This window comes from Pholcus phalangioides, unplaced genomic scaffold (assembly GCF_987345545.1).
Source record: "Pholcus phalangioides strain wild (caught in Gottingen) unplaced genomic scaffold, Ppha-v1.0 ptg000009l_1, whole genome shotgun sequence".
Lineage (NCBI taxonomy): Eukaryota > Metazoa > Arthropoda > Arachnida > Araneae > Pholcidae > Pholcus > Pholcus phalangioides.
Genome location: NW_028301602.1, coordinates 12,466,331 through 12,489,612, shown reverse-complemented (window position 1 = coordinate 12,489,612; position 23,282 = coordinate 12,466,331). Strand labels below are relative to the sequence as shown.

The following is a 23,282-nucleotide window of genomic DNA, read 5'->3' as shown; positions in this document are numbered from 1 at the left end:
GACTTATCCGCCATCTTTGAGCGAAGTGTGATGTCAGTATTATCGCTACAGCCAATTTTTGCTCCCTATCCTGTTTTTTTAACGATTAGACGTCACTTTGAACAAAAACTGCGAAACGTGCAAAACCATTTTTCTGTGTATAAAGGGATGGTCGAACTGATGTGACTCGTGTGCGATTGCGTAATATCGACACATGCAGAAGATGTCTATGTGGTCTATGTTCCTTCATTTTAGGCTGTCTCCAGAAGTCATAAATTTAATCAATAGATTCGATTTGTTTATAGCGATTTTCATAATGACGATTCGACCTTGATTTACGATTTATAATCATACTTATATAAGGACGCGATGCTTTATACGTGGAGATGTGCTTATGTTCTTTGATATTTTGCTTTGTATGAAAAACTATTTAATAAATTTCTGGATAAATCCATTTTTCTATGGAATGCGTCGATATTTCTATAAGCTGTGAAGCAGGGTGTGTCCGGTCCTTCAATCTCTGCAACCGTAATTGCTTTTCAGAAAGCAATGGAACTTCAGAGACATCTTAAGCAAGAAAATGGGAATAATTTTCCAAACCTTTCCAAGGATCAGAATTCACCCTACAGATTCGTGAGGATTTTCGTAAACGAGTTTAATCCAGCAGGAGCATGTTCTTCAAAACGCCGCGTTGCATTCATTGGTGAAGAAATACAAATAGAAACGATTTTGGGGGAGATGTCTAGCCACTTGTCCATTAAGCTTCAACAGATGGGTCACACGATTTCACAATTGAGCATGTCCACTTCTGTTTAAGGAAAGCAAGGTCCTCCAACGGATATGGTCGTCTTAAAACATAGGGCGGCCGGGCGACACCACCCGGCGCGGCCCGAGAGTTCGAGAGCACAGGGTGCATTTCTTTTGATATTCAGAGGCAGGCTCTTTCAGTGTGGTAGGAGCCTCAGAATAGCTCTTTGCCCAGAGAACCACGGTACTATCTTGAAACGGCCCTGCTCCAACCCAAGTCGTCTCACTGACCCTTTAATGGTGAATGTTTGAATAAATGTTCTTTTTCTCTCTCTCTCTCTCTCCCGATTTCTTCTCATCTGTTTATTGAAACGAAACGAAGTTACGTCGTTATCAAGTTGCGAAAGTTTTATAGCTCTCTGATTAATAACTAATAAATAGTTTGGAATAGAGTAAAAAGAATTTAAAGAAATTTAGAATAGAAAGCTTGGAACAGGGAACTTTAAATTTTACACACCCTTTATTATACGATCAATTGATGTTTCGCGTCTGACAATGAGTTTTCCTCGTTAAAAATGTCATAATACAAATTGGTTCTCAAACTTTTGCCAACCTTTTCCCTTGCTCTAGTCAACGACTCCACGGAATGAACACCAAACAGGCAGACATCAATATCACCAGCTCACTGCCGTGCCCATGACAAAATTTGGCGAAGCCCCCTCTGACAGCCGCGACGCACACTTTGAGAATGACTTGAAAATTGCGATTAGAAAAAAAAAGTTGAAAAAAAATTGAAATCATTTGAAGATCTCATTTTTGTAGAATCATGTAATATATTAATTACTTTCTTTACCCAAAATACTAATTAAATTCAGTCCATAAAAACGCAAATACTGGAAAAAAAGTCTAAATTTCTTCAAGATTTAAATATCCGAAGAATAAAAGTATTTGAATACAAAAAGTAACGCAGATACTGCATTTATTAAGACGAGTAAATGGATCAGTAACAAAAAGAATGTCACAAATTTCAAATTGGATAAATAAAAAGATATAATTTTATAGATATTATTATATAGATCTTATGATTAAATATTATTCATTATTATTTATTGCAGCAAAATATTGCATTAGTTATTTTATTGATAATTCGTTTTTACAGTTGAATCCCGTTGTAACGAAGTCCAAGACAACGGAGAAATCACTTCGTAATAATAAAATTTTGTTATAAATGAATTCCAGATTTTCACACATTGTTCCTATGTAAAATTATCTTGCGAGGGATTCGAAAAGTTTTCGTTAAAACGAATTTTTTCGCTGTAACGGTATTCTTTAAAACGGGATTCGAGTGTATTATCATTTGGAACAGCGTTTCTCAACTTATGGTCCGCAGACCAGAGGTCATTCGCGACGATGGCATGGGTGGTCCGCAGGCAGACTCAATAATTTGATTATTGCTGAATAAAAAAATTATTCAACCGTGTTGCAATTGATTTATATAATATCCAGTTCAAATAAAAATTATACCTTCATACTTGGGTTCACCATACATTATCGAGGAAAATACGATCGCATATTTGGGTTATCACTAAATTTTACCAAAAAATACAATTTCTTGCCCTAAATGCAATTTGCTAATTACTTCTGAAATTGCTTGGGGTTAAAGGGAGGCTGCATATCGCGGTAAATAAAAATGTATTTCACGAAAAAAATTCTAATGTTCGGATGACCATATTTTATTGAGGAAAATACGCTAAACTGGGATCTTAAATAGAGTAAAATACGGGATATTACAATAATTCGATTTTAACGTTTGGTAGCTATAGTTATCAAAAACGTTGCCGGAAGTAAGCACAATCATCATATTTTCATTAAAAATTGTGGGGGGGGGGGAAGCGTTGAACCTGACTATATCATGTGACAGACGAATAAATCTATATTTTTTGCCATAATTATCATAAAAATATGTATATAACTGTCAAATAAGCATCATTGGACTGCACAAATGTGTGAAAAAAAAAGAAATCGAAACAACCAAAATTAGATAATAACGTAATACGGGACACAAGTGGTCCGTTAGATTGTTTCAGACTTTTTACTGGTTCTTGGATTCTGTGAAAGGTTGAGAAACAAGGATTCTCAGAACTTTCCTTGCGCTATCATTTACTTCAGAGTTCGCCACTTTGAGGGGAGGGGGATGTACATTGCGTAATCCGCGACTGCATGCAATCCTGTGCAAATTGCACTCACCAATAATAATGAAATGCCTGAGGATGGGAAAGACTTGAATCACATTTTCGCAGGGGAAAACTGATTTTTTCCATTCACTTACACTGATGAAATCAAAATATAATTAAAAAATTATCTTTTTAGAAAATTATTCTCAAAAATTAGTTTTTGCTATTTTAACCAATAAGGGCAAAAATGAAAAAAAGAGATGCAAATAGCGCATGGTTTTCTGAAATTAAAAAAAAAATTTTAATTTAAACTACAATAATAATAGTATCAAAAAAAGCGGGAATTATTCCTAGTTTGTGTTTACTCAATACGCCACTAGATGTCGGGACTAGAGTATTCCGCCTGCAGGCTATCCGTGCGTGGCAAGAAATGAAGTATGCTTTTAATATGGGTAGTAAACAGCGCCGTCCTCATCAGACGGTGTAGCAGTGCCGGCTTTGCACATGGGCCCACCCAGGCAAGGCCCTCCTCAAGTGCAGAGGGGGGGGGGGGCCTCGTGAACGTGAGATCTCGTGAAGATCTTCGATATTAAAACGTGTAAATATTGCTAAACAATCGTTTGTAGTCAGGTGGGGGGAGCGAGCTCAGAAAACCAAACTCGCCCGGGACCCACGATGCTATTTAGACAGTCCTGAGGGGCACAGTGAGAAAAAAAATTGCGGGCTCCTTCGTGCGACAATAACCAAGGTTCCCCTTCCCTACGTCCTGGAGCTGGGCTAGTAGGCTGAGATCTTTTGCTTGCCCCCCCCCCCCCCCCAGACCAAATTACACCATGTCTGGCATACCGGGAAAAGTGAGGTTCAACAAGGATACCGTGATCATTCAGAAGATGGATATCAATCTATTGCATGGATATTGGAATAAAATAATATTGCAGTTTTTCACTGCAGCAAACATGCTTTGCCCAGGATTTTGATAACGATAATGAAAATTAAGCATTTACTTATCTCTCCAATCTCATTATTTGAAGCATGATACGAAATGCAGAAACTGTTGCTTTACAACGTTTTTCTTTTGCATGTTCATCGCTTTTGTATTACAATAACATGTTTTGCAGTGAAATTGTAATTCTTTGCTTTGCTTATTTAAATCGTAACACATTTTCACGGAGTACAAAATTTCCCCCCGCAGTCAACTAATTTTACCATTTAACTCGTCTAATTTACGTGAACGAATATATGCTCAGTACCCGACATTTGCAATCAACAAAGATTTATGGTAGCAAAAGCAAGCGTGCAATTAGAACTACAGTGGAACCTCCCATAACGGACAAATTCATACAGTCCAATAGTTCTTCTAAACACAGTGGGCAAAATTCTCGAAAAGTTGCTGACACAAAAGATCAACTTCTACATCGAGAAAACGAAGTGGATCAGTGGTAAACAACATGGATTTAGAAGAGGGTTCTCGACTGAGACAGCACTCTCAAAGATTCATGACAGCATACAAACATTTAAGAGCCAAAAACAAGATGTTGCCCTAATATCAGTAGATATTAAGGGAGCCTTCAATAACATTTCACATAAAACAATAGTAAAACAACTTCTCAACATCTCAATGCCGGACAATGTGGGAAGAACAATGATTCATTGATGCAATCAGAGAAAGACATATATCCCTTTTTACGGATGAGGGTGAGGCCACTATGGTTCAAACGAAAGGGTGCCCTCAAGTTTCCTGTAGTGGGCCGATGCTGTGGAACCTTGTCATAAATGACTTACTCACAAAAAACTGGCCTGAAAATATAAAATTTCAAGTGTATGCGGATGATATTGCTATGGTAATTGGTGATTCTACAATCCGCCAGGTCACTGAGCACGCAAAAGCAGCAATGGTATTATTGGATACTTGGCTCATGAAAAACAATTTAGAGATCGAATTCTCCAAATCCAATTACTTGTGGATTTCTCACAAAAAGGGATTAGATTGCGAAACAATCCAATAAGACACAATATGAACATCAGATATTTAGGAATAATGTTTGATAGAAACCTGACATGGTTCAAACATGTGAATTATCTGATCACGAAAACACAGAAATGCTTACAAAATTTTAAAAGAATGGCTGGCCCTGCATGGGGCATTATCTCCGGTCCGGTGGATATAGGCTGTAATGTATTTCACTCCTCGTTAGCGGACACTCTCGATAGCGGATAGTAAAATAAAGGCAAGCTCTAATTTTTTTCAAACTCTAATTCATTAGTTTTTGGTCATAAACCGAAAATTTGTCAAATTCAACTAAGAGTATATTTAATCCCAAGCTCGCGTTGGTAAAGTCGTCAATTAATTACTTAGTTAACTGAACATAACTATTGTCCAGGATAATGAATTCGATAGTGGTTTTGTTCGTTAATACGTGTGAAGAAAGCCAGCATTACGACACTGATAATGTTATTGCTAATGTTTTTATCTTTTCTTATTTTAATTTAATTTTTATTGCAAAATATGTGTATCGCACGTATCATGCATGGTTAAAAATAATCAATTGGTTTAGTGAAGAGAAAAAAGGGGAATATTTTTCCATATTTGTCAGACTTTCCTACTTTATTTAGGAATTATTCATAATCCCACCAATAAAAGTAATAAATGTACTGAAATTTTATCAAACTTTCTTTATCGAGACGATAAAGAAAGACGATTATTCATTACCACCGGTGCATCACTTTTACACAGTAACATATATAGGGACCAATATTGCTACTGAAACCAAACGCTGCATAAATCTGAAAGTCGTAAACGAGATTCCACCGTATGTCGTACCTCGCCATTAGCGGACAAAATTTTTGGTCCCTCTCTGTTGTCGAGAAATCGTATTGCATCTCCAACGTCAATCGTAAAAAGTGAAAGATCCTAAAATGCAGAGATTAGCCGAAATTTAAATCAGCCAAATTCAATTGGTTCTTTGAATCCAGTTTCTCTTCTTTAAGTGAAAGTTTCCGGAATCTGACTTGGATTTCTCATACTATGACATTAAACAGACCGCCCCCCCCCATTTAAATTTATAACAAACAAAAAGGGGGCCGCTGTGGTGGTCGAGTGGTTATAGTGCCGGACTCGTGATGCGAGGATCCGGGTTCGAACCCCACAGTGGTGGTCGGCTGAAGTTGGTTTTCTGTGGTTCCCAACTTCAAGGCGCAAATGCGAGCCGATCTCCCCGTTAAAAAGTCTCGCCACAGAGAGCAACAGTCCTACAACGGTAAATCATTCAACCATAACACTTCACTCATAGTTAGAAAGACTGGGGGCAGATGACAGCACTACACATAACAAGCATTACACAGACACAAACTTTACGTCAGGTTGCACTACACGTACACGCACGTTCCCGCATGTACCGATTCGTTGGGGGTTCGTTGGGGGGTTCCGCGGGGGAGGGGGTGCATGTGTGGTGTAGCAGTAGTAGGGCCTCCAAAAAAATGGCTCGGGGATCCATGATGTTCTTAAGTCAGCCACCTCGTTGGGCAATTTGCCTGTTGTGGCGTTGTATTTGTATATTGTATATTGTATATTGTAAAAAGATTCACATCCCCGGCACCAAGTTGGAGCCCTGTAACCCCCGAGCCACTATGTGGGAGGCCACGGGAATCGCTCAATCTCATTATTTCGTTATGCAGGGTGGACGAGAATTCCTGAACACATTTTAAAAATCAGTAACAAATCAAGCAATATACAAAAAAGTTGTGGTTTGCACTAAAATATTCCCCTAAACACCCCTGACAAGCTTGAGGCGACCACCGATAGATAGCACCTTCATTTCCAACCCAACTCATTAATTAATGGCGATAAATTGCAATATGGTGATGTGGCACGAGTTGAATTAGTCCATATATTGACCAGACTTGGCCGTATATGAAAATCTATTGAAAATCGTCAAATCCTAGAGAAATTTCATATAGTTTTTTTTATTTCTTAGACACTTTAGACAGAGATTTTAATACCTTAAAATCAATTCATAATTAATAAATAACAATAATCAACAGCCATCTATAATGCTAACTACCATATTCAGTCGTATTTTAGGGGAGAGTCGAATGATTTTATGCAATTATTTGGCTACTTTAAATCATTTCAGAGTTTTTGTGAAAAATAATTATAAACTCATTTCTCTCAAACCTGAGCCAAAAAACTGACTGTTGATTATTTCATTATTATTTTTTGATTGATTTTGTGCTTATTGTACGGCAAAATGTCCTTTAAAAAAATTAGTTAATTGATTAATTTATTTGAGCCAAATATCTTTACTAAGACAATTTGAGTTAGATCGCATACTTCAATGTTTCAACATGAAAAAATAATCATTAAAGCCATTTAATACCATTAAAACCATTAACAATGAAGTTACACATGTGTTTACCTCTGAAGCGAACAAGTTAATATTTTCGAATCGTGCATTCTTTTGTTCTTAACGCGAACAGTGAATATAAATAACATTTTTTATACTTATTACGGTAAATGTGATAAATCGGTAACTATTGATAACCACCAGTTATTATGCATCGTCAGCAATTGTCTAGTAATAAAATCCATTACAATAATCACTTTTACCGGTGACTTATTATGCATAATTCCCAAACGAAGTTGGTAAATTTGATAAATATGGAAGAAATCATACGGAAATATTATATTGTTTAATAACGGAAAAAAATATTTTAATTTAACAACTTATCAGTTTTGACCGTACGTAATGTATGGACTATATACATTATATATATACGGCCATTTTTCTCTAATAATTAAATAAAATTAAGACAAGTGTTAAGAAAATTGTGGTTATCTTCACATGTATCAATGTGTCCAAAAAAACCAAACCGATCGAATTAGTCATGTTTAGAAAATTTAAATAAATCATTGACGATTTATCACATTTACAATACCGAGCTGGGTATTATACATAATCACCGGTAAATGCGATAAATTCGTGATACTTATCCAACTTGCTGAAATGGTCGCCAGATTTATCAGATTTAGCGTAATATGCAGGGTGTCCGGCAAGTACTAATGCGGCCTTTATCTCCTCAACCGTCCATCGTAGAAGTATCATTCCAATTTATAAAATGCTCAAAAGGCGTTCAAAAATCACCCTGCACCAGTTTTGAGAGAGAGAAAAATAAATTTTTGTACAGTCTCTCTCCTTGTGTCCTCTAACTTCCAATTAGAAAATTGTCACCCTGTATCTCCCGAGGCCAACAGAAAAAATTCCATGTTTCTAAGTGCAACATTTGGTGAGATATTTTTGAATTCAAAAATCTATAAGGAAACTCATGAAAGAACAGCAAAAACTTACGAACAATGCTCCTTTCATTCATTTATATTGTCCTTCCCTAACTTTTCTCCGATTTTTGAATTCGAATTTCTCAGCGAATATTGCACTTGGAAACATAACGTCTGTTTTGCTGGACTCAGCAAAAACAGGATTTAACTTTCTACTTGGAAGTTAGAGGACAAAGGGACCGTATAAAAATTGAGATTTTTTTATTTTGGGTTTTACACAGTCTTTCCCCTCTCTAAACTGGCACAGGGTAATTTTTGAACGTCTCTGAACATTTTTCAAATGGAAACCATATCTCCACGAGGAACGGTTGATGAGGTTGATGATGTCACATTAGCACTTACAGGACACCTTGTAAATGGCCATCCTACACAGCAATATTCCATAGCTTGTGTGTGGTATAACACTTTTCAGACTTACCAAAAGAAAAGTCATGGTCAAAGCCATAATAAAGGTCATGCTTTTGCGGTAGCTTTTGTGTGGTTTCAGGTATTCTAAAGACTTATCTTAAACGTTCTGATTACATAATAAAAACCTGGTGGTTAAGTAAATCACATAAGAGGTCGTTTGGAAGGAGAAGTTCCGGGAAAACGACATGGCGGAACATTGCCGCACGGTGACCGAATTGAAAACGTGTAACTTCATTTGGACTTTCGAAAACATCAGCCGGGTATTCGATAGAGACGAAGGAGACTGTGATTTGAACACGGAGAGCTTGCGATTCCCTTACGTCACTGACGATTACAAATGGTCGTTGAAACTAAAGGATGAGAAGGGGTGCGGAATGGCCCATGGCGACAGATTCCGGGACGAAATCACCTGCGAACTTCACCTGTGCGAGACATCCATTCCCGTGATCTTCGTCGAGTACAAGATCGCGATGAAGAACACGTCTTCGGCGATCATCAGCGAATTCTGCGGGAAACGTAACGGTGACCTCAAGAGTTGCCTAATCGGAAGTTGCAAGCTCAAAAGAAGCGATTTGGATCGCGTCGAGGAAGACGTCCTCGTCATCGAGACCGAAGTCAAGTTCCTCACTCGGCAGTCGGAACCACGTCGGTAATGAAATTACGGAATGATATTCAAATTCCAGAGAATAATGACACCGAATCAAATTAGAATAAAATGTAGTTCTAGATCACGCTACACCACTGTAACTACATCATGTTCATCCCTGTCTAAAAAAAAAATATTATTTTCCCCATGTGTAATTCAATTCTCTGTCATTTAGTATATGAGACACACAAGGTGTCTGTACAATCACAAACTCGGTAATAACGACCTGGGTTAAGACACCTCGCCTATAACGTCAATAATTGGTGGTCCGAGCTGACTCCCATACAGCAAGGTTTCTTAATCTATGGGTCATGACCTAAACTTAGGTCGCAGGGGCTTCGGAGAAAAGTCGTTCAAAACCACTTACAGCCAAAAGTTTTTGAGCAGTGGATTTTGATCCAAACATAATTCGCTTGATCCGAACATGAGATGGGTCGTGCGAATACACTTACAGCCAGGGATTCTTGAGCTATAGATCACAACCGAAATTTTATTCTCAGAGGCTTCTAAAGCCCCGTTCACATGTGCAATAAAACATCCCGGGAAGTTCCCGGTAACGGGGATTTTCGCTACAAACCATTCACATGACGTTTAGTTTTTATGCCGGTAATCCCCCTCTTCTTTCCGGAAGTCGTCACTGGTTACGTGAGTTGAACGGAAGTGCTTGATTCAAGATGGCTGACGAAGGATCTTACAATAGTTTTCGCGGCGCAAAGGATTATGGGGAGAAGGTCGATGTCGACCACAATTCCACCCCAAGAAAGATGGGCTTTTTTTGATGAGCTTTTCTCCCACCAGGGAAAAAAAGTTGCCATGCCGGTAATTATCACCGAAGCGACCCCGAATCTTGCACATGCGAACGGGACTTGAATGAGTCGCGCGAAACCCTTTAGAGTCCTGCTTTTCTTCCACTCATTCCGTCACTGGTTTCACTAATTTCAAAAAACGAAGGGCCATCGGTCGCGACGCTGATATTGTTTTTCATTTTGGGACGCGGCTGGAAAAGGTTGAACCCCTTTTCATAGAGTATAATGTCAACGAACCTTGCTTGTAACGTCGATGACAAGCAACCACCTCCGTTTCGATGCCGTTTTTTCAAGAAATTCCTAAAATTAGTGCTGATCACATCCAAGGGATATTTATCTGTTGTTCTATTTATATAGCTAACATGCAATATACATATACCTTTATGTATATTAAGCCTATATTAACTAAAACAATTTTTTTTTTTTTTCAAAAACACGATTTAAGGATTTATTGCATGTTTGCGTTCTGACTTGCTCATTGGCGTGACCACTCTACGAGAGAAAATTTCCGTATGTGCCTTGCCGACTATTATTTTATATAAAATTTATAAATACAAATACAAATACAAATACGACGCCACAACAGGCAAATTGCCCAACGAGGTGGCTGACTTAAGAACATCATGGATCCCCGAGACATTTTTTTTTTTTTTTTTTTTTTTTTTTTTGGAGGCCCTACCTACTACTGCTACACCCCAAATGCACCCCCCCCCCCCGCGGAACCCCCGCAACGAACCGGTACATGCGGGAATGTGCGTGTACGTGTAGTGCAACCTGACGTAAAGTTTTTGTTTCTGTGTAATGCTTGTTATGTGTAGTGCTGACCCCAGTTTTTCTAACTATGAGTGAAGTGTTATGGTTGAATGATTTACCGTTGTAGGACTGTTGCTCTCTGTGGCGAGACTTTTTAACGGGGGGATCGGCTCGCATTTGCGCCTTGAAGTTGGGAACCACAGAAAACCAACTTCAGCCGACCACCACTGTGGGGTTCGAACCCGGATCCTCGCATCACGAGTCCGCACTATAACCACTCGACCACCACAGCGGCAAAGTGTAATTATTTGGAGGTGGGTGGATTTGAACCCATGTACCCTGATCTCTTCCCATCTCTAACTCCGTATATTACCAACCCAACACTACAGCACTGAATACCGGCACTATACCGGTTTTATTTTTAACTATGCTTCAATTCCCAGTCTTTACGAAAATCAGGAATGAAAATGAAATCAAAATTTATAAAAATTGATTTATAATGAACATGATTTTACATATATATATATATATATATATATATATAAATGCCCAAGTTAATTTTTTCCCCGTGAAATTTCTTTTAGCAGACTTTCTCTAGCATTTTCCCCCCTCACACACCAGGGGTTATTTAAAAACATTATTTGGCAACATCGTCGTCATTTGGCAACATATTTGACGATAATCGATGATGTCCGGTATTAATTATCCCAATTTCTCGTATTTTTCTCGATCAAATCGGCCACCCTTATCATAAAGAAATGCGAGTAAATACCTGCAAAGTATTTGATTGCCTCTGAGTATATTTTTCTTCACACACTCGGTTGTAACGACACCTCGGTTATAACGACAAAATTTCACGTGAACTTTGATGTCATTATAACCGAGTTTGACTGTAATTGAAGTTGAAGTGTTCGGAGTTGTCTGCAGCTTTAACTAGCCATCAGTAAACAATTGAACTTTGGGAATGTCTTAATGAAGGAATAACAAGAAATTTAGAGCAGAAAAATGTCAGTTCTGATGTTTACTATCCAAAATGATAAACCTTGACAGTTGTTTGTAAAATATGGACCAAACTCTTCATCTCCAACTGAACCATTATTCATTTCCGTTCATCCACTAAAGATCCTAATATAGTCGATGCTAGTTATAACGATCATACGTTATTGTGTCCGTCCCATTCTAACAATATGATAACTCCCAAATATTTTCCTATTTATCTCTTGTTTTTCACCCAATATAACGACTCACAAAGACCATTCAATTCAATACAACGTCTGAACTCAGCTCCGCCCAGCCTATTCGTTGCAAAGAAATGTACAAAATTTGTTTTTCGCTAGAGAAAATTGCATTTGACATTCACCTTGATATTGAACTATTTCGGCACATACTTAGGTCAAGCATGTAATCGATCATTACATTACTGAATTGATTATTATTTTATAACCTGATGTATTTTCACTGCAACTACTTTCAGTAAAATAAATAAGAAAAACGTTTTATTCCATCCAAATATAAATTCCTCATAAGATGAGGGGTTTGTTTCAAAAGTTCGATATATAATGACTTTGTGTAAAGAGGGGGGGGGCGGTGGGGTCGCTATATAACTAACGTCAGCTGTAGTGAGTTTACAAGAACGTTCTTTGCTAGTAAAAACCATTTACTCTAACTGTGATTTCGCACCGAAATTACCACACATGACCAAGACTACGAAACATTCCAATCTCTATAAAGGGGAGCTTCAAAAATTTTAATTTTTCCTGTCATTGAAATATTTCTGAAGTTTCATGATTTTGGATGGGTAGTTGAAAAATGCTGTAGACAACTCAGAACACACTTTATTCAATCATTGACAACCCTAAGACGGTACCTCTTATCACCTAAAATTGGTCTCCCTTTGAATCATGGGCGGAGATACGGGAAGGCATGGGGGGGGGGGGGGCATTGCCCTCCTAGCGTCAAATGCATATGTGTATATATGAATTTACGTCATAATCATCGTGCCCCACCCAGCAATAATGACCCTACCACCCCCCCCCCCAGACTTCCAAGTCTATCTCCGCCTATGCTTTGAATTTTGCCACCCGTGGCAATTGCCCCTTCCCCCCTCCCGCGGCCCTGGATTACCCATAGCTACCACATAGTGAAAGACACAGAAAAGAGAAAATTCTTAGATATGTTTTTCTCTCGCTGTAACCGATCGGAAAAGAAATACGTTCAAGACCTTGAACTATTATTGTTAACTTTTCTTTTTTCCTAAGAAAGTGTTAATCTGGGCTTTAACCAGCTTTAAAGACTCTCTCTCTCTCTCGTTCTTCAACTACGTCGTTCGTTAATCTTCCAAATAGAAAAGAAAAAGAGAAGAAAGAAAAACCTTGCAAACGTCTTAAGATTTCACTTGTTTTTTGGATTCACTTTTTTCTAACTACATGCTTTTTTAAAGACCAAAGGCGTCTCGATGTCCGTGTTTATTTTTTATTTGGCAATGAATTTACTTGTTTTAGTCAATATCGAAATTACTTTTTCAATAGTATTCGATGGTAGTATTTCTCGTATAAGCAAACGGGAGCGCGAGCTCAGGACCCCAAAATTGACTGCCTTTTTTTTTATTATTATAAGAACGGCCTTCTCCTCCACTATATATAAGGTTCTCCAAAAATTCATTTTTGCCCAGGGCCCGAACTTATGAGATGCAAGCCCAGCGTATGTCTCTTATACAAGTTCAAATCCATTTAGAAGTCATTTTTCGAGAATATCGATACGTATAACTCGCACTAGGTATTTTTAACAGCTCCCGAGCAATCTGTTACTCACCAAAACACTTAAGAACTCTCGTTTTTTTGTTTTTTTTACTCGTAAGGCTTTGGTCTATTCCTTGACAGAATACATTATGATTCATAGTCCTATTTGCGCGTTTTTCTGCAGATATCCGGTTCTTGAATACAAAGCAATTCGTTATGGGTTATAGCTGAGATGGAAACAATATTTTAATTATGATGCGATGGTCAATTAAGAGAACATATTACCCAAAACAACAAATGTAGTCAGGCTTACCTAAGTTTGAAGTTGCTAGCCGTAGAAACCGGGCAAGCAGTTGAAGATTTATGGTATCCGACTACGATGAAAACGTCATTTTGAAAGAAAATATCGATTTTCATTTTTTTTTTTTTTTTTTACTTTATATAAAAACCCTGTTTGTTGTGATTGCAAAACAGGCCTTATTTTGCTTATACGATGCTCAGAGCCGAAGTTACGTTCTTTAGTGTTGCGTTTCTACATCAAGTAGGCCTAATCTCTGAATAAAAACTTGAAACGCGTTTTACAAATAATTTTACTTTTGACATTAGTTATTGATATTGATTATTATTAAAAAAACCAATACAAATACAACGCCACAACAGGCAAACTGCCCAACGAGGTGGCTGACTTAAGAACATCATGGATCCCCGAGCCATTTTTTGGAGGCCCTACCTACTACTGCTACGCCCCGCTCCCGCGGAACCCGCAACGAATCGGTACATGCGGGAATGTGCGTGTACGTGTAGTGAAACCTGACGTGAAGTTTTTTGTTCTCTGTAATGCTTGTTATGTGTAGTGCTGCCATCTGCCACCAGTTTTTCTAACTATGAGTGAAGTGTTATGATTGAATGATTTATCGTTGTAGGACTGTTGCTCTCTGTGGCAAGACTTTTTAACGGGGAGATCGGCTCGCATTTGCGCCTTGAAGTTGGGAACCACAGAAAACCAACTTCAGCCGACCACCACTGTGGGGCTCGAACCCGGATCCTCGCAACGGATCCTCGCAATACCATTGTCATAAAATTGATAAAGTTATGAATTAAAATCCAATGTCTATCACATATATTTATCTAATTACAGTGCTTTATAGACATATAGGGTAAAATTTCAATTCCTATCACGTAATTTAGGGGTATTAGTGCAGCTGAAAAATGCGTTCACACATATGAACGAGCAAACTTCTGATTTTTATTTAAACATGAGAGTTGTATATTCCGCTCGCGAGCGGAACAATATCCATACGAGTTCCATGGTGACCTTGGATATAGGCACAGTTGTAACTGAAAACACACAAATCCCATGGTTTACATTCAATAAGGGCTTCTCACCCTATCCCTGATAAATTAAGGCAGTGGTTCTCAAAGTGTTCGTCGCGGCTTGTTGGCGATATTGATATGTTCCTGTTATCAGTGCTTTGAAGTGGTTCTTTTATGGATGCAGAGTATCCATCGGACTATTCTAAGAGGATGACCACGGTACCATGACCACGGTAAGAGACCCGTGGGGTCACAAAATTTTAAGAAGCACTGAATTAAGGTGTACGACAGTGGTTCTTAAACTTTTGTCATTCGCGATTTCCTTGCTATGTTCATTGTTCATCTGCAGCTTCCCCCAGAAGAGTTCCGTCGATATTGTGCATTCACAAAAGAACCATTTCAACGTTTAAATAGGCACACACACATCCCCACACATCAATATTTGTAGTCACGTCTCGACGCGTCTGACAAAGGTTGGCGCAGCCCCTAGGAGTCACGACGTACACGTTGAGAAACACTGATATACGGGAAATATAACAACAGGCATCTCGCAGGAGCTCGAACACGACTCCCGGGCCATCTCATAGCCGAAGCAGCAATGCTTACACAAAGGACGTAAAAAATTCACTAAATCCGAGTCAGGAGCTAGACGTCATGTCCCTCCAAGTATCATGCAATACCAGGTAACGTCACATCAAATTTCCCAGCATTTCATTTCGCAAATACACTTTCTGGAATGATGCTATCGTAAATTTTAAGAAAGACGTCGATGTGACCAAAAAGATTAGAAAAATTATAATCTCTGTTAAGTTTATAAATACATTATTGTAATTTAAAATTGACAATATAATTGTCTCATTGTAGCATTGTTGTTATAATATCCTTAAAATATATCATGACAATTTGCAATAAATGAATACGAAAGTTGTCATCATATCAATTTTGGCCATCGCCGTTTTTAATTACATATAGTATTTTATCCTCATCAATTGTTTCATGAAAGATTCATTAGAATCAGTCATTTTGGGCAGTACAATGGTACTCCCATAGAAATATCATGAATAATGTGAATTGTTGACATAATTATGGATCCCCCCTCCCCTTTCAGCAATAGTTCAACGATGGATATCTGAATCAGATCTTAAAATCTTTTCCTGCGTCACATTTTGGATTTATTGCCATGTAGGAAAATATAAATTGCGATTGACTGAATATACGGTATACTACTGTATATATATGTCTTCATTATGTATTTTCCTCAATAAAGGAAAACTCTCGAAACGGAGTTACTTAATCTCATTATACACACACACACACACACACTAATAATGTTGTTCAAAAATTAAGGACAAAGAAAGATCTTTTCTTAAATACGAACATTCTCTTAAAAAATAGGTAATATTTGTGAAAATGCGGGCGCAAGAGCATGTTTTATAATGATTATGAGCAATTACATTATCTGTTTTTTCCCCCCAATGATATCGTATATGAATGATTGCTTCTGTTTCTTTTTCTTTCAAAGGAAAACAGTATATAATGACCAATGATGATCATAGAGAAGGGAAATTAATTTTTTACATTGAAATTCTGGATATTTTTTCCCGTTCTTTATTTACGAAGGACGTTTATAGATAGAGATTATTTCACTCATTGTTAGCTTGTTATAATCGGAACGGAAATTTACGTTAATTCATTATAATTATTACTTTGTTTTAGTTTGGATGATGGCAACAAATACTAACATTATTAGTACTATTATGCAATGATCTCGTAATCGACGTCTATAGTAGAAGAATCTTAAGATGATAGGATGTGTAGTTTAAGTAATGTTGTAGGAAAGGAAAATACTATTGTATAATTTGCTGATAATTTCATCATTAGTTTACTTATTAATCATTATATTTCACTGTAAGAAAATTATAAATTCAATGATCGAAATTTCTGAAAATTTTGATATTATTACATCTTTCTATTATATATAATTTGCTGTTCCTTTTTTACTCAATCAATAGAAATTAATTTAATTTTGATCTCTTAAATTTTCTAAAGGTACTTTTATTAAAGTAGCTACTGTACGTACTCAAAAGAATGTAACTCCAAATGATACTTCTGGGTTATAAGATTGATAAAGAAATCAATACAGCTAAAGAAAAATGAGTAGTTACTATTGTATCTGGGATTTATACACAACTTTTTTTTTTCATTTAACACAGAATTAAGTTTGAATTGAAAAAAAAAAGACTTTTTATGGTGACCTTGTCATTTTCCCCATCAGAGCACACTGATGAAAATGATAATTATCTAAAATCTATTAGGAGTAAATGATTTTTCTGCATGTGTTCTCGATCCATTTTACTATCTTTGATGGATTTCTAAAAGTTTTCGCATCCCGACAACCGTAAAAATTCCATTTTAAAATTTTGTCGCCCGAAATGATTTGAAGAATTAAAAACTTTCCAAAAAAAAATGGTTTCTCAGTTTCAACAATGACTTCTTGAGATTTTACCCAAATTGACAGTCTTTTCCTAAACAACGAGTTCTTCAAAAATGCGGAGGTATGCTTATCTTTGTACAATAATTTGTCGCTTTTTTAACCCTCAAATTATAGGGAAAATCAAGAAGTGCTGGATATATATATCTATTCTGCTAGGCTACAATTACAAAATTACCTTGCTTCACCTGTTTATTTTTTGCCAACAACTCAGTCATGAAGAAAATCTCAATTTTTCACCGAATCTCACCAGATTTTACATATGTGTGTTTTGTTTATGCCAAAAAAAAGACATGAAATTATCAGCTTCAAACTTTTTCCTGTTTATTATGGGCATCTTTTTCTCAGCCACCTCGTTAGGCATTTTGGCCTTTTGTGGCGTTGTATTTGTACTAGAAAAACATCTAAAATATTCGTTTGACAATAATGGGTTTTCACTTCAACAAAGACTCTTAGAATAAATCCCTTTGATTGCCTGGTTCTCAAACTATGTATTTTCCACCAATGCTGATTCATTGCCATACCTTAAACATGGTCAACGCATCCTGCATCAGGGCCCCTAGGCTGGGATCTATGGAGGGGTACCTAGTCAAATTTTTCACGGGGGCTCCCTTTCATAGTAAATTTTCGGAGTGAAAAAACAAATACAGAATAATCGCGTCCTGGGTATCAGATATCAGGGGGCATATCTTTATCCTTTTCTGCGGTATAATTAGTTTCAATGATCGGCATTATAAATGGCGTAGTAGAAATCACTATATAGCCTATATTCTCTGTAAAATTTCATATCTTTTATCATGGTTTGGGCTTATTCCTAATTTCCAGCAGTTGTAAATGCTTTTCCAATAAGGGAAAAAAATATTAACGCTGAGAAGTCAGCACTAAAATATCTTGGAGTGCATCATTTTCCGAAATAAGAAGCTTTTAAAGAGGCGATATACTCGTCGATGACAGGGAAAGAGTTAATTGGAATTCTATATCTGCAGAAAAGTAACAAATATGTATCTTCATGCCGGAGGTGAAGGGCACCATGTCGCAAAAGGGAAATTCTACAGGAAAGCCGTTTAAAGGGGTTTTTTTTTTTTTTAGTATGGCTTTCTAAACAGCTCGCTTGTTTTATAAAGTGAATACTGTATCTTTGTTATTTATAGAAATATAACATATTGCCCTATACCTATTTGCAGAGGCGTATTAAAGCTGGTCGAGGCCCCCGGGCGCCAAAAAAAATATTGGACCCCTCAAATTAGATAAAAGTATAAAGTCTTGGTTTTTTGGGGCTCTTTGGAAGTCGGAGGCGCGCGCCCAATGCGCCCACCGTTAAATCCGTCTCTATATTATCTCAATATTGACGGAAATGGACGTAGTACCCTTTACTTTCGGCGTACGGATATAAAGTATTCTCACCCCCCCCCCCCCCCACCTTTTTGTAATGTTTCAAGTATGGAAAATTCTCTGTCAGCGAGGTATACCTTAAAAAATCTGCATATTATGATAGCAATTATATTGATCCTACCTCGATCAAATTATATTTGTCATGATATCCATCGCATTCCAAGTAATTAATTCAAGAGGAAATCCGACTTGCTAATTAGTTTTCCCTTCAAATTACATTTTTTAATTGAGATTTAAGAGCACTGATGGTAGTTATTTTATAAAATTCTAAATTCCGTTCTCGAAGGAAAAAATGTCAACTTGTAGGTCTATCGATTATTGTTTGAAATGATTATTTTCTTTTGATTGATATTTGTATTTTTATTCTATGTCAGTCTCAAGTCCACTATAATTATCTCATATACGGTACTTTGAAAGTATTTTATACACACTAACTTATTTATATTTATTTTTCATTTCCATTAAATAATACCAAAAATACATAATTATATTATGTATTCGTTTTCAGATTGGTGTTGTTGGGGAGGAGGGGAGAAATCATTTTTCATTGCTCGCAGCATTCTACCTGATTTGAACATAATAAGAGAAAATAATTTTGCTAGTTGAATGAACACGTTCTTATTTCTCATCAAGTGTGCTATTAAATATATATATATATTCTAGGGGTTTTCTCAAAAGGTTGTCAGCGGATTCCCCAGAGAGTTCGAAAGAGTTTTCCAAGAGAGGGAAATTTCAGAACTAGGTAGAAAATCCATATGCAGTCGAATTCAGTTAGTATACCAGAAAAGCTCTTTCATTTACTCATTATATCCATGACGAAATTTAAAAAAAATATAGAAAATTAATAGGTAACTTCGTGGAAATTGAAAACAAATCATCCAAAATTCTGTATAAAATTAGATTTGAAGCATTAGGTGTTCCTCAATTAGCACATGATGAAAGGATCCTTTTGGTTGTACACCAGGTGAATCAAGGTCCAATGCACCAAGTGATACTGTACTGCCAGCAGTTACTTCTTCATGAAGTGTAATGCAGTCCCTTATTAATAAAAACGTTCTACACTCTAAAAGAGGTTTTATCTCCGGAAATATGTAATTAGAGGCAAACTTTCATTGTTACCTATGAACACATGCATTGATATTATATAATATCTATATATTGTCGGTAAATAATTTGAAATTCAGTCCAGAAACCCTCTGCGTGGTCCTCAATGTTTTGAAAAACACTAGTATAGTCATGTGTTATTATTTCTACTAATAAGATACAGTCTGTAGTAGTTATATATTAATCTACTAACGAGAATTGTTTTTTTTTTAAATTCACTGAATCGGTTTTAGACTGTTTTTAGCAATTTTATATCTTGGAAAGAAAATTTTGGTCACAGAACGTTCAAAGAAAAACATATTTTGCTCGTATTAACCCAACTTCTGATTTGACCGACCTTAGAAAGCGTGACGTTTCAAATGCAAAAGAATGAAGAACCAAACACATGGTTTTACAAATGTTCGTAATAGTCGTGATCTCTCATTCAACCAAGCTCATAGTAAACAATTTTCGACTGCATCTACACACACATCCCCTCTCGCAAGAACCAATGTCCCCCTCTACTCATCGGACCCCCAGAAACACGCTTATCCATACCGAAACTTCAATCCAAAGATACGAAAAATATATTTCTGCTATAATTCTCCATGAATAGTCACTCCTGTATCAGAAAAAGAAGGCTAATTCAAAAAAAGTTAGCCGAACCGCTCGAAATAAATGTCCCATCATATAACGACACATTAAACCGTAATAAACTTCATTATACATCTTTGGGCAAGGTGGATAGCACCGGGGCTCTGACCACACTGCAGTGGGACAGACGATACCCGCAGCCGCCGGTACCCTATCGGCGCTTTTCCCGCCATCCCGTTATTTTTTCAATCTCTTTCGGATACCTGATAAGCAAAAAGTTTTACAAAAGAAGTATACCCGCTTCAATTACTTATAAGAAAATAATATTAATTAATATTTATAACTTACAATTAAAAGAAAGTTAAAAGAAGAGTTACTATTGTTTTTATTATTGTTTGTTCACTTATAATTATTATATTTATTACTTTTTTTACTTAATTCTTACTTTCATGAACAATTATTTATATAAATATTTGAATTACATATGCATTACACAAAAACTAATTTTGTCACACCATATTTAACATTCAACAGACTTTTAATAAACAATTAGAACTGTTCTTATGTTTCTTTGCTGACTCGAAACTGCAGGATTCGGCTTAAAATCGGTTTGTTAGACTGACGGGAGATGAGGTAAAAAATTGAATTAATACCACTTGGCAATTTTTCTGTAATTGAATTGTACCCATAAGCTACTTATGCTAAACGCTTAGATTCAAACCGAATATTGAATTAATTTCCCATAACCGATTCCCACCTGGCAGTCAAGTGGTTAGGGAGCTATCCTCTGACTGTGCAGAACCGGGTTCGAATCCCAACTCGGGCATGGATTTTAACTAACACTGACAAATTTCCTGAACAGATCATGCGGATCTCATGGAAATACTTATATCATTAATCGACAGTCAATTATAAAAATTCATTGATAAAATTACCCATGATAAATTTTTCCGGACTCACGAATTTTGTCCGAAGAGCTTGAAAAGATCTCATTGATTTAAGGACAAAACGATCAACCAGCACCACCACACTCACCTGTAATAAGCTGGATAGCCTTGCTGCGGTATATGTAGATCCACTGGTAACGATCCATAAGTATCAGGCTGCATGACTCTTCTTCTTTTTTTTTTTTTTTTAACAAATCACCACGTTACACCGTCAAGCACATTTGTGTACCAATATCCACTTTTACGCACTGAAAATCGCCACTCTTGTCCTGTCAATCCGCACGAGAAAACGACGTCGGCACGGTCAACTCGAAATTCAGCGACAGTCACAGCCGCAACGGCGTATTCATTCATTCCATCACCATCGTCACACTTTCATTATCCAGAGTCACCAGAATTTTTCCCCCGACGATATTCGATACCTATATAAACCCACTGTTATCAGTCAGTTATCTTGATAATATCATCGAATATAATCCATGGTAATTGATTAATCAGATCAATTTCAGATCACATTTTATTCAATATCAGATATCGAGAATGAAGATTTTATCCTTGTTTTTCGACCGGCGTGAGGTAAGAAAAATCCTCGAATTATGATATCATGTTATGGTTGTCCGTATATAACGAGGGCGTGCTGTAACGAAATTATTATTATTTATTTTTTTATTATTATTTATTTTTTTATTATTATTTTTTTTTTTCCACGCACTGATCAGATCTCCGTATTCTACCACGTAAGGATCACGATATCACCACCGAGTTTCGTGCAAATCTTGTATATATATACACACATACAAATTTTTCTTTTCGCCCTCTTCTTTTTTTTATACGAAAACCGAAAAAAAAAGGGATGAGGGGGGAACGTGCCCTGTATTTATGATGATAGCGCACGAACAACAACAATCCAATCTGCACTGTGAAATGCTATGGGCAGCCAAGGAAGAGCTCTCTTGACTGCGAACTGCCTTCCGAATGGACCTGTTTGCCTGCCGCGGTTGTGGCTCGTGGTTTGCGCGAGGTAGGGGGCAGTCCCGATGATTTTGCTCTGTTGTAGCGAGCGAGTGAGTGAGTGAGAAGGTTGTGGGGTTGTGTGTGAAGACTCGCGATCTCCACGTCTCTTTCTCTTCTTCACTGTTATGTGTGGTAGTTGTTGGAGTCGCTGCTGCGGCCCAAGCCATGCCCTAGGGGCGGACTGAATTTCGGTGAGCGACGCCGCATTCGAGCTGACCTCGAGCTGCTATTGCGCTCTCTGAAGCTTCTTTTTTTTTTTAATATTTATATATATTTTTTGTTTTTTCATTGTTGTGTTGCTGTTTGAGCTTCGTGCGCTTCCCGCTCTTTTTTTTTTTTATTGAACGGGACGTCGTCGACGTTGAGAGATTTAGGAAAGCGGGATGAAGACGGGTCTCTTCCCGCGTGAGGTTTCGTCATGTGCCGCGGTGGTGTTTTCGAAGCGGGTTTTTTGAATGCGTTTTCCTCTTTGATTGAGTTGGATTTTGATCCGGTATTAGCCGGTTATTGTAGAAAATTCTAGTAACCCTTTAAGCGGCGCAGAAAAAATCCTTAAACCAACTTCAAAATGTCATATCTTTCACAATGGAGTAGACTTTCTTTCCGATTTTCAGCAGGTGTATAAAGTAAGGGGTATAATGGAAGAGGGTTTCATTGAGAAATCAACTTTGCGAAATATTTAGACTTTTCAATGCTGAAATAAGGATCTCTTGAGGAGACGAGATATTGTGTCAATGCCGCTTAAAGAGTTAATCATTTATGGCTCGATTTTTCTTGTTAGTTTTGGTTTTGTTTTGATTTGAATTTAAATTACTTACAATAATCTAAAATTAGACGCTTTATTTTAATCAATTTATTTCCCAG

At 37.0% G+C, this 23,282-nt stretch overlaps 1 protein-coding gene across 2 annotated transcripts in view; it reads right to left on the bottom strand.

The window, feature by feature from the left end:
- Positions 1-22,501, bottom strand: part of LOC149081772 (protein trachealess-like) — a 178,851-nt gene extending 156,350 nt beyond the window's left edge. The window contains exon 1 of one of the 2 annotated variants that reach the window (XM_089237209.1): positions 21,493-22,501. In XM_089237209.1, coding sequence (XP_089093335.1) covers positions 21,493-21,566 — 74 coding nt within the window. In that variant the 5' untranslated portion in view covers positions 21,567-22,501. The remainder of the gene's footprint in view (positions 1-21,492) is intronic. The other variant, XM_089237210.1, reaches the window with a different exon arrangement.
- Positions 22,502-23,282: the final 781 nt, after the last annotated feature.